Genomic DNA, 12599 nt, shown 5'->3' with positions numbered 1-12599 from the left:
CTGATCCTACATAGTAACTATAGTAAATATCTCCTGTAAAATGTAGTAGAGTAGAAGTATAAAGTGTTTTTAGTATAAACTTCCCTCATGGTGTTTGATAGTCCTGGGCATTACTTTAAACTGCATCCGACAGTGGGGGGGCCTAGACCAAGATATGGGGACAGAATGAGGGTACCCCATACCACTGTTACCTCCAGGTGGCCTCTGGCAAAGGCCTAGCACCTGACAGCTCCCGAACCAGAGTTACAGTGAAGTTCTGGGCAGGTGGGGCTCAGCAGTCTGGGAAGGCAACCTGTCTAGGAGAAGGAAAACTCCAAAACTAACCTTCCACTGCCTTGTGGCTATACCCTTTCATAGGATAGGCTTCGGGAGTCAACCCCAAGAACAAATCAGGAGCTGGAGTGCCTACAGGCGGTCCGCTGCTACCTTTAGCAATGTTCCGGCAACTCCTGCGACGACGTTGGTGCCAAGTTGTATTGGTTTCTGCCTCTCCCCTGGATCCCACGAGCCGAGTGGAGAGGGGGGACCTGCTGAGTCGGTTAGGGCTGGTCTCCCATACCTCCAAACCCAGGCTGCGCACTGGAGAGGACATTCCAGCATCGCTTCACTGCGATGGCACAACACGGGGAGTAACAGTCTACCGGTGATAAGCCTCGCTTGATTGACGTAGCGCAAGGTGCCAGGAGATGGCCACATCTCACTGAACAGCTACCGCCCGCCTAAGCTGGGTAGCCCCCAGCCTATAAGGTGCTGTTCTGCCACAGTCCACTTGCTTCACTGGGTGCGTGAAGCTTAAGGTTATGCCTGACAGGTGGATGGAAATTCTGCACCACGAAAGACAAGAAGAACAGGGAGGCCAGCATTCCAAATAGTTTGCTGGAATGTCAGGACTATGACTCCCGGTCTACCAGATAAAATCCAGGGCCCAGTATTTCAAAGTGATCTGATAGGATTATCCTGGCCAGACTGGATTAAATCCTGATCTGATCTGAAAACTGGGTATTTCAACACAGATCAAGAGAATCCTGAGGATCAGGATTCAGATCTGGTAATCCAATCCTCCCTTTAATCCAGATAAAGGCTGCATTTGGGTATTTCAAAAGTTAAGGCAGAGATCTGGATCAATTTGATACCAAATTTCAGGATTATTTGGATCCCATCTCAGAGGTAGATTTGACAAAGCCTCAGCTCCACTTCTCCTAGATATTGTTACTCAAGATGTTCATTACACTTAATCTAAATTAGTGTTTTAGTTCTAAGTAATTTCAAGCATAGAAAAATATTGTTTGGCCATACTTCCTGAAACTGCTGTAAATAAGAGTAACAAATACAGACCTATTTCTCAACGTCTAGTTTCACCTAACATTGTGACTTGTTTGTACCAAAACATCCAACATATGTTTGTGGTCAGACAAAGGCAAGGAAATGCAATGCAAAGCAAATGTATTTGTATAGCACATTCTTTTCTTTACATAGAGTACAAGAAACAACACAGGGATTAACATAATAAGCACATGGCAATTCAAACAAAGTATTAAAAAAGCAATTAGAAACAAAATGTAAATCAAAATAGTGTCACAGAACCTAAAGACTGCTCACAGGTCTGAGGTGAGCTTCTTTTCCAGAAGTTTTATCTTCAATTCTGTCTCTCTGCTGAAGCAGCGTCAAATTGAGCTGCTCATCAGCCAATTCAATTTGTCTCACCGCCCTCTCAGTCTCCATTCTCTGTCAGGAATCCACAATAGTCAAAGAAATTGTTTAAGTACAGAAAAGCACATCACCATCATTACTGTAGTATACCCAAACTCAGTCCTCTGACACTTCTGAATGAACCACATAATTTATACTAGTACTGTGTATTTTTCCTATACAGTCTGCTCTGCACACATGTAAATATTTTGGATATTTTTAAAAAGTCCGCTGTGTTGGTGTTACGCCCCGGTCTAGGGGTGTGGGTGCGTAACATAAGGACACACAGAAACACGAGAGTAAATGTACAAGTGAGCAATTTATTGCTACACACTCCAAAAACACACTGTACAATATCGCACACAAAATGGAGCAAAAGACGTCAGGGTGAGCCCAGGCCAAAACAACAAACAAAAAGCAACCTGTCTACCGACCGGCGAAATAACTAATTCCTAACAAAAACAAAAGAAACAAAAATACAATACTAGGCCTAACTCCCTAGGCTAATGATAAACATGAGAAAACAGGTATAACAGAAATAGCAGCTCACCCCTACGCTCCGTGCAAACAATAATATGTGACAATGACTATTTACAATATACACAAATGACTCAGTTGGCCCTAAGGCGCTGGTCTTAACAAAAGGGTGAATTATTTAGCAAGCAAGCGAAATAATCACACGTGGATCACACAACAAAGTACTTATCAATTACAAAACCAGAGAACGATACAATGTGCTGCTGCCATGTACGAGAGAGACCGCGGCTTCCGTGTGGCCGGCATTATGAAGGCCGAGCCCCTTGCTCCACCAATCCAGCAGCGGTGACGTCACGCTTGTTATCCAGTCGGCGACCGTTGACACAGAAGGCCGAGCCCCTTGCTCAGCCAATCCAGCCGGAGCAACGTCACGATCGTCCAGCGAATCACCTGCACACCTGTAAACACAACACACACGATCTCCGGACAGAAAGAGAGGTCTGACTCTCCACTAAACATGGTGATCAAATCCATAGACTACATAGACATAAGCACATACACATAATACATACACAGGCGGCCGGGGGACGTAACACCCCCCTCTCTAAATGAACAACATCCCCTAAGATGTTTGTTCACAGAACATAATTACACACGCGAAAGGGCATCAGCTAACACATTATCTGTACCCTTCTTGTGGTGGATCTCAAGGTTGAAATCTTGCACTAACAAGGACCACCTCATTAACCGCTGATTGGCGTTTTGCATGCGGTTCAAGAAAACGAGAGGGTTGTGGTCGGTGTACACGACAACAGGTAACGGACTGGAACCAATGTACACTTCAAAGTGTTGCAGAGCGAACAGCAAGGAAAGAGCCTCCTTCTCGACCGTGCTGTAATTGAGCTGGGCAGCACTGAACTTCTTCGAGAAGTAGCAGATGGGGTGGTCGATACCCTGCTTGTCCTCCTGCAGCAACACGGCACCGGCCCCGCTGGCACTGGCATCAACTTCTAACTTAAACGGCCGTGTGAAACTTGGGGCTGTGAGGACAGGTGTGCTGCAAAGAAGCGCCTTACAGGACTCGAAAGCGTGTTGGCAAGCAGGTGACCAAGCGAACGGCTTTTTCTCGCTCGTCAGGCTGGTGAGAGGAGCAACAACCTCAGCAAAGTTTCGGCAGAAACTACGGTAGTAGCCCGCCATCCCCAAGAAACGGCGGAGCTCACGCCTCGTCTGGGGTACAGGATAAGTCACGATGGCTTGGACTTTCACATCAACGGGACGCACGTGTCCCTGGCCCACCTGTTTACCAAGGTAGGTAACAGTGGCTTTACCAAACTCACACTTCGCCAGGTTCAAAGTTAAATTTGCGTCTTTCAACCTCTTGAAAATCTCTTTCAGGACTGTAACATGCTCAGACCAGGTGTCCGAGTATGCCACAACATCATCAAGATACACCTCACAGTTTTTTACATTAGCCAAAACGATGTGCATCAGCCGCTGGAATGTGGCAGGTGCATTGCGGAGACCGAAGGGCATGACTGTATACTGGAGGAAGCTATCCGGAGTGACAAAAGCGGAGATCTCTGAGGCACGAGGAGTTAACGGGACTTGCCAATAGCCCTTCAGTAAGTCAAGTTTTGTGACGTACGTGGCCGAACCCACTCGGTCCACGCAGTCCTCCATTCTGGGTAAGGGGTACGAGTCAGCCTTGGTCACATTATTCACTTTTCTGTAATCTGTGCAGAAACGTGGCGTCCGATCCGACTTGGGCACAAGCAAACAGGGAGAACTCCACGCACTGGAGCTGGGCACAGCCAGACCGTTCTCCAACAAATATTCCACCTCATTTTCGAGGAGTGAACGCTTTGTCGGGTTTGCACGGTAAGCATGCTGTTTGATGGGTGGGTGGTTTTCAACATCGACATCATGAGAAAGGACAGTTGTACGGGATGGTGTGTCTGAAAACAAAGTGGGATAATTTTCAATGAGCTGAATGATGTCTGTTTGGGCAGAAGCATCCAAATGTTCTAAATGAGCTGACAAGTTTCTCATAATTTCAGAATTTTTAAGTCGCGAGCACGGAGGGCTGCTCGCGCTTAAGCCATCACTTTGTGGAGCATACTGAGAAGGAGTCACATCTGCAGCTGCGACAGTGGCCACAGCGGCAGGACTGACAGGAGGAGGCACAGCAGCATGGCGTGTGACGTACTGCTTCAACATATTAACATGGCACACTCGACTTTTTCGTCTGCGGTCAGGGGTGCGCACAACATAATCAGTCTCACCAAGTTTTTCCTCAATCACATAAGGACCACAGAACTTTGCTTGGAGAGCGGCACCGGACATTGGCAGAAGGGCCAGCACCTCCTCACCAACCTGGAACTCTCTCCTGACGGATTTCTTGTCAAATCTTTTTTTCATTTTAGCCTGAGTTTCAGTCAGGGCACTGCGGGCAGCGTCACGTGCTTTGTGCAACCTCTCTCTGAATTTACTGACATAATCTAACACATTGATACTGGGACTGTCAGTCTCGGACAAGAACTGCTCTCGGAGCAAACGAAGGGGACCACGCACGGTGTGTCCAAACACCAACTCTGCAGGACTGAAACCGGTGGACTCCTGCACACTTTCTCTCGCCGCTAACAGGAGAAAAGGCAAGCCCTCGTCCCAATCTTTTTCATTCTCCAAACAGTATTTCCTCATCATGGATTTAAGCGTCTGGTGAAAACGCTCAAGCGCCCCCTGGGACTGGGGATGGTAAGCGCTAGACTTGCGGTGCTTGATTGACAGTGAAGCCAGCACCTGCGCAAACAGTTTACACATAAAATTTGACCCCTGATCGGTCTGCACATACTTCGGCAACCCAAAAGTGGAAAAGAAGTTAGTTAGTGCCTTGACAACAGCTTTAGCTTTTAGGGTGCGTAATGGAATGGCTTCGGGGTAGCGAGTAGCGGCACACACCAACGTCAACAGGTACTGATGACCGGACTTTGTCTTAGGGAGCGGACCGACACAGTCCAAGATCAGGTGCTCAAACGGCTCCCCAAGTACAGGAATGGGCTGAAGCGGAGCGGGAGGAATGATCTGATTAGGCTTTCCACTGACTTGGCACACATGACAAGAACGACAAAAACGAGTGACATCAGACTTCAGCCCTGGCCAGTAGAAATAACGCATGATGCGGTGGTAGGTTTTTTTTATCCCTAAGTGGCCAGAGAGATTATCATGAGCCAGACTAAGAACATGTGACCGAAAACTCTGGGGAACAACTAACTGCTGGACCACATTCCACTCCAGATTGCCAACAGCTGGGGGAAACCAGTTGCGCACCAAGACCCCATCTACAACAGCGTACACACGCGGGGTTTCCGAGCTTGGAGCAGTGGCAAGCGCCAGGCACGTGACCAGAGTCGGGTCACTCTGCTGTGCGGCAATGAACGCACTTCGATCCACTTCGAACGCCACCTCCGCCTCGGCGGGCAGCAGATTCATAGACACATTTTTCACAGGTTTGGCTGCAAGAGGAGACTCTGTTTTATTCTCAGGGGAGAACATGAATGAGTCAGCCAGGTTCATCACGTCTCCGAATTTTCGTGACTGCGCACGCGTCACAACACAGGCAGGGAACACAGGATTAACAGCAGCGGACACAGGTGAAACAGAGTCAGGCACAGGGTTTTCAACCACCTCAGGTGTTGGAAAAATCTTCTTTCCAGCCAAATCATTACCGAGGATTAGATCCACACCCTGAATTGGCAGGCGGGAACGTAAGCCGAGTTTCACAGGACCGGTAACCAGAGGTGAGCGCAGAAACACAGAGTGCAGCGGCGCTCTCACAGTACTCATCTTCACCCCCCACAGAAGAGCATCGGAACCACAGAATGAACTACAGGAAAAAGGTAAGACACTCCGCAACAAAAGGGACTGATTCGCTCCTGAGTCACGTAGAATTGTGACCGGTATCTGGTCTTTATCTTCCCCTGTCAGTGAGACTGAACCTTCGGTGATAAACGGCCTATACAACTCGTCTATTTCATCTTCCTTAGGTTCGTCTGAGCTCACAGCGGGCAAAGCAGGAGCAGTCTGGACGGAGGTCGGAGCAGGAATCGACTGGACAAAACCCACACTTTTCGGCTTTCTGGAGCCCTGATTAGCCTCTTTGCGCTGGAGAGCAGGACAGCTAGCGATAAGATGTCCAGACACGTGGCAGTAAAAACATTCACGGCTATCAGGAGAAGCTGTATTAGGACGCTGTGGGGATTTTGTCGGGAGTTTTGGATTTTTATGGATATTTACCCCTGGACTCGGAGTATGCTCACGGCGCGCAGAAGGAAATGCAACTCGGTGAGTCAGCACAAACTCATCTGCACACACCGCAGCTTTTGACAGCGACTCAACTTTTTGCTCATTTAAATACACAACAATGTTCTCAGGAAGACATGTCTTAAACTCCTCCAACAGAACTAGTTCACGGAGTTGAGCAAAATCTGCCACTTTACTGGCAGTACACCACTTATCAAACAGAACAGTTTTCTCTCTGGCAAACTCCACGTACGTCTGGTTGGCAGACTTCTCACAGGCACGGAACTTTTGGCGATATGCCTCAGGGACCAACTCATATGCACGTAGCACAGTGGCTTTCACTACGTCATATTCAAGACTTTGCTCAATGGTTAAGCTTGCACAAACCTCCTGAGCTTTACCCACCAGCTTACATTGTAGCAAAAGGCTCCAGACATCTCTGGGCCACCTCAAAGTCGCTGCGATGCGTTCAAAAGCATTAAAGTAAGAGTCAACTTCACTCTCCCTAAACGGCGGCACTAAGGAAATGTGCCGGCTTACGTCAAACTGTTCAGCAGCAGTGGCAGGAAGGCGCATACTCACCGGGGTAGACGTAAATGAAGGTCTGTCAAGCTCCATAGCTCTTATGCGGAGGTGCATGAGCTCAACCTCGCGGTTTTTTGTCTCCAGCTCCACCTCTTTCATACGAAGAGCCAGCTTCAGATCCTCCGTGTCCACCCCAGCCTGTAGCAGCGCAATCGGATCCGTGCTTGAGATCCGGGTGACAGCAGGAGCCTCCGCCCCGAGCTTCACCTCGCTTCTGGGAGCTTGTGTGGCCGTGGCAGCCGCCGCTCCCACTTCCACGTTTAAACCCTCAGATACAGGGACCGACTGCAATTTCGCTACTTTAATTACGCCCTTCTCCACCAACCTCTGTGACAGACAACTCTTAATCTCTACCTTACGTGCATTTAAGGGAATAGAGACATCAAAGAACGAGGCAATCAAAAATAAATCTGCTTTTGTGCATCTTTCCAACTTGTCCATGGTGGGATTTTGTGCAAACTCGTCCATATCGAACATGATGTGCCCCCACACAACAAAGAATACTGCCAACCAAAGATTTGCAACAACAAATCTCAACAACGAAAACGGGACTAAAGAACGGACGAGCCCCCACTTTATGTTACGCCCCGGTCTAGGGGTGTGGGTGCGTAACATAAGGACACACAGAAACACGAGAGTAAATGTACAAGTGAGCAATTTATTGCTACACACTCCAAAAACACACTGTACAATATCGCACACAAAATGGAGCAAAAGACGTCAGGGTGAGCCCAGGCCAAAACAACAAACAAAAAGCAACCTGTCTACCGACCGGCGAAATAACTAATTCCTAACAAAAACAAAAGAAACAAAAATACAATACTAGGCCTAACTCCCTAGGCTAATGATAAACATGAGAAAACAGGTATAACAGAAATAGCAGCTCACCCCTACGCTCCGTGCAAACAATAATATGTGACAATGACTATTTACAATATACACAAATGACTCAGTTGGCCCTAAGGCGCTGGTCTTAACAAAAGGGTGAATTATTTAGCAAGCAAGCGAAATAATCACACGTGGATCACACAACAAAGTACTTATCAATTACAAAACCAGAGAACGATACAATGTGCTGCTGCCATGTACGAGAGAGACCGCGGCTTCCGTGTGGCCGGCATTATGAAGGCCGAGCCCCTTGCTCCACCAATCCAGCAGCGGTGACGTCACGCTTGTTATCCAGTCGGCGACCGTTGACACAGAAGGCCGAGCCCCTTGCTCAGCCAATCCAGCCGGAGCAACGTCACGATCGTCCAGCGAATCACCTGCACACCTGTAAACACAACACACACGATCTCCGGACAGAAAGAGAGGTCTGACTCTCCACTAAACATGGTGATCAAATCCATAGACTACATAGACATAAGCACATACACATAATACATACACAGGCGGCCGGGGGACGTAACAGTTGGCAATAACATAACGTTAAACTCTGAACAGGTTGGTGTTTAAAGAGTTCATGTATGACATACTTCAGATAAATTCCCTTTTGAATTAAACCATAGACCGCAAAATACATCAACAAAGCCAGCTACCTCGCTAGCCTGCTAGCTACTTGACATGCAAGTCAATGGAGCCGCGTTAGCTACCGTTAGCATGACCTCGGCTCAATTAGAGATCGGTACGCCCACGTTTTAAGTAGGTGACAATTCATATAGCTGGCTCACATGAGATGGTGGGTGGCCTTCGAATGGTCTTAAAAACGCTACACATTAGATCACGGTAAACTTACATTTTGATGTGAAAGCTGTGCTACCAACTGCTCCTTTCGTGAAGTAGTCCGCCATGTTTCAGATCCTGGGGCAGAGTCGTGACATTTGGAAATACGTATCAGGTCAGATTGGGATCAAAGGGATCCACCCTGCCAATGTTTTGAAATACCCAGATAAAGTCAGCAGGATCACCTTGATCCCTGACTGAGAAAAGGAGGATTTCATTATCCGGATTATTCTGATCCAGATTACAAGTTTTGAAATACTGGGCCCAGGAGATAGACCATGCACGCAAGACAGCAGTGATTGACACCAAACTGCTTAGACTGAAGGTAGACATCGCCGCCCTACAAGAAACCCATCTGATACATTGCTTGAAAATAATCACACCTTCTTCTGGCGAGGAAAAGCTTCCGACCAAATCAGGGAGCACGGCGTCAGGTTTGCTGTCCAAAACACCCTACTGAATATGATAGAGCCTGGCGAAATCGGTACTGAGAGGATACATGCCATGCGACTGCACACCACTGATGGGCCTGTCAGCTTTGTCAACGTGTATGCCCCAACGCTGTACACCCCTCAAGATGTTAAAGACGAGTTCTACGACTGACTTCACAGAGCCATTCAGAGCATGCCAAGCCAGGAGCAGCTGATTCTTCTGGGGGACTTTAATGCCAGAGTGGGCACTGACCGGATCATGGCCAACCTGCCTTGGGCAATTCGGGGTCTGTAGCCTAAACGAAAATGGTCAGCGCCTGCTCGAGTTATGCACTATAAATGACATGTGCATCACTAACACCTTCTTCCGGACAAAACCGCAGCACCAGGTCTCCTGGCGAGATCCACGCTCCAAGCATTGGCACCAGCTTATCATCACCAGGCGGAGCCACCTCAAAAATGTGCTACTCGCATTGTCCTTCCAGAGCGTCGACTGTGATACTGACCATTCCTTGGTATGCTGCAGCATCAGGTTGAAACCCAAAAAGATTCACCATGCCCAGCCACCAGGGAGGGTGCGTATAAATGTCAACAATACAAAGCACCCTGAGAAAGCAGAAGAGTGCACAAAGGCATTGGAAAAGGCCCTCACCACCAAGCAGCCAGAAGGCAATGCTCAGCAAAGATGGATCTACTTGAGGGACACATTGCACAGCATAGCACTGCAGGTGTTCGGAAAGAAGAAACGTCTCAAAACTGGTTTGAGACCCACTCAGGCGAACTCAGTCCTGTGATGGAAGAAAAGCTTGCTGCTTTGCTCCAATACAAACGATGCCCCACCCGGTCCTCACTGCAAGCTTTACAGAGATCAAGGAGCATAGCCCAGAAAACAGCTAGGTGCTGTGCAAATGCTTACTTTCTGCAGATCTGTGAGGACATCCAAGCAGCAGCTGACGTAGGCAACATCCGTGGGGTATACGATGGCATAAAGACAGCTATCGGTCCTCCGCTGTAGAAAACTGCACCCCTGAAGTCTCCAACAGGAGAGATCATCAAAGACAAGGGAAAGCAAATGGTGAGATGGGTGGAACATTATTCAGATCTTTACTCCAGGGAGAGCACCATTTCCGATTCTACAATGGAGGCAATCAACAGCCTGCCGACCACGGAAGAGCTGGATGAAATGCCATCCCTGGAGGAAATAAGCAAAGCCATCGATCGTCTACCTTTAGAAAGGCTCCAGGCCTAGATGGAATCCTGCCTGAAGTTGTCAAGTGTGCGACGGGACCCATGCTACATCACCTGCATGAACTTCTCCTCCTCTAGTGCTGGGAGGAGAGTGCAGTACCACAAGACATGCAGGACTGCAGCATTGTCACCCTCTATAAGAACAAAGGGGACAGAAGCGACTGCAACAAGTATAGAGGCATCTCTCTGCTAAGCATAGTGGGGAAGGCCTTCGCTCACGTAGTGCTGAATAGGCTCCAGAAACTCGCAGAGAGAATCTATCCAGAGTCTCAGTCTCTACGCCAGCTGCGAGAGAAGTGCAGGGATCAGAGGATGCCCCTGTATGTTGCGTTCGTCAACCTGACCAAGGCCTTTGATCTGATAAGCCGTGATGGCCTCTTCAAGATCCTGAACAAAATAGGATGCCCCCCAAAGCTCCTAAACCTGATCCAGTTCTTTTCATACAGATATGAGAGGCATTGTCCAGTTTGATGGAACCTCCTCAGATGCTTTCTACATCCGGGGCGGTGTGAAGCAAGGCTGTGTCCTTGCTCCAACCCTCTTTGGCATTGTCTTTGCTGTAATGCTGCAACACGCTTTTGGACAGTCAACTGACGGTATATACCTCCATACAGGATCAGATGGGAAGCTGTTCAGCATTTCACGCTTGAGGGCGAAGACTAAAGTCAGGCGAGTCCTCATGAGGGACATGTTCTTTGCAGATGACGGTGCACTGGTAGCCCACTTGCAAAAACAGCTGCAAAAGCTCATGGATCAGTTCTCCAACGCATGCACAGACTTAAGGCTCACCATCAACCTGAAAAAAAACAAACATCATGGGACAAGGTGTTGAGAACACCCCTTTAATCACCATATCAGACTACCAGCTGGACGAGGTGCACCAGTTTACCTGTCTTGGCTCCACCGGCACTGATAACCTCTGCTTAGACCCTGAAATAGACCGGAGGATTGGTCGTTCTGCAACAACCTTCGCTAGGCTAAACCAGAGAGTCTGGACCAATAGTAAACTGTCAATCCACACCAAGATGGCTGTCTACAGTGCATGCATCCTCAGCATTCTCCTGTATGTTTTTTATACAGCATACCGGTCGAAAAAAGACAAAAAAAAAAGACACCAATTCCAACCTAAAAAACCAACGAGCACACTCACACACACATGTACACACACACACAGAAGGAAGAGGAGTACACATAACTGTAAATGAATGCCCATCTTAACCCCATATTGCAGACACGAAAATACACATCAGTATGCTCCAGGGCCATAATCAACAATCATGTCAGATCAAAAAACAAAACAAAAATAAACCTTGACGTCATTGAGAAGTCGCTCAAAGCAACCAGCCTTAAACCATATGGTCCAGCCAGTAAAAAAACAATACTAATCATTTCAGCTGCCGTAGGCAAACCCGGCCATTAACCTTCAATACAGCTCCAAAACAACAACAATACAGAAGCAGAGCAGCACAATGCATGTGCCAAATGTTCAAGTTGAGTTCAGGTATTTCATTAAGGGGCCCCAGGCTTCTTCCCATTTATGCTGACAGTTTAGATTATTAAATCACAGATTTTCCATGTGAATGAATGAAACAAGTTCATATAGCCAGTTTCTAAAGCATGGTGGAGTAGGTCCCTTCCAGTCTTTGAGGATGAGTTTTTTTGCTAATGCCGTGCCCAGTAATAAAACAGTCTGGATGTGTGGAGGAAGAAATAGCGAGTCCTCTGAACATCCGAAAAGAGCCAAGTCTCTGTCTGGGGAGAGTGTCCGATGGTATACTCCAGAAAAAAATGAAAAAATACTTGACCAAAATGAAAAGATTAATGGGCAGTTCCAGAATACATGCAGCAAGGTACCATCGTCTGATTTACATTTGTCACAAATAGGAGATACAGAAGGATAAAACCTGTGTAGCATGACCTTAGGATAATGGTAATGATGAATTACTTTGAACTGTATTAACCTGTGTCTACTATTTATTGAGCACTTGTGAACACGGGAGAGTGCGGTCTTCCATATTTTGTCAGGCAGTACAGCATACTTTTTTTTAAGATAAGATAAGATAAGATAAGATAAGATAAGATAAGATACACCTTTATTGATCCCATAATTGAGAAATTCCAGTGTTACAGCAGTCAAGGAAAAAG

The 12599-nt window shown here is 47.4% G+C and overlaps 1 protein-coding gene across 1 annotated transcript; it reads right to left on the bottom strand.

The window, feature by feature from the left end:
* Positions 1-1935: 1935 nt before the first annotated feature.
* On the bottom strand, positions 1936-8463 carry LOC126397732 (uncharacterized). Its single transcript, XM_050056679.1, has 2 exons — positions 7312-8463; positions 1936-6618 (listed from the first exon to the last, which is right to left on the bottom strand). The coding sequence occupies exons 1-2, from the start codon at positions 7666-7668 to the stop codon at positions 2815-2817; spliced, it is 4161 nt and encodes a 1386-aa protein (XP_049912636.1). The 5' UTR covers positions 7669-8463; the 3' UTR covers positions 1936-2814.
* Between the last annotated feature and the right edge of the window lie 4136 nt (positions 8464-12599).

Source organism: Epinephelus moara, chromosome 11, assembly GCF_006386435.1.
Source record: "Epinephelus moara isolate mb chromosome 11, YSFRI_EMoa_1.0, whole genome shotgun sequence".
NCBI classification, from domain to species: Eukaryota; Metazoa; Chordata; class Actinopteri; order Perciformes; family Serranidae; genus Epinephelus; species Epinephelus moara.
Note: the sequence above shows the minus strand (reverse complement) of the source record. Positions and strands in the feature narration are given on the sequence as shown.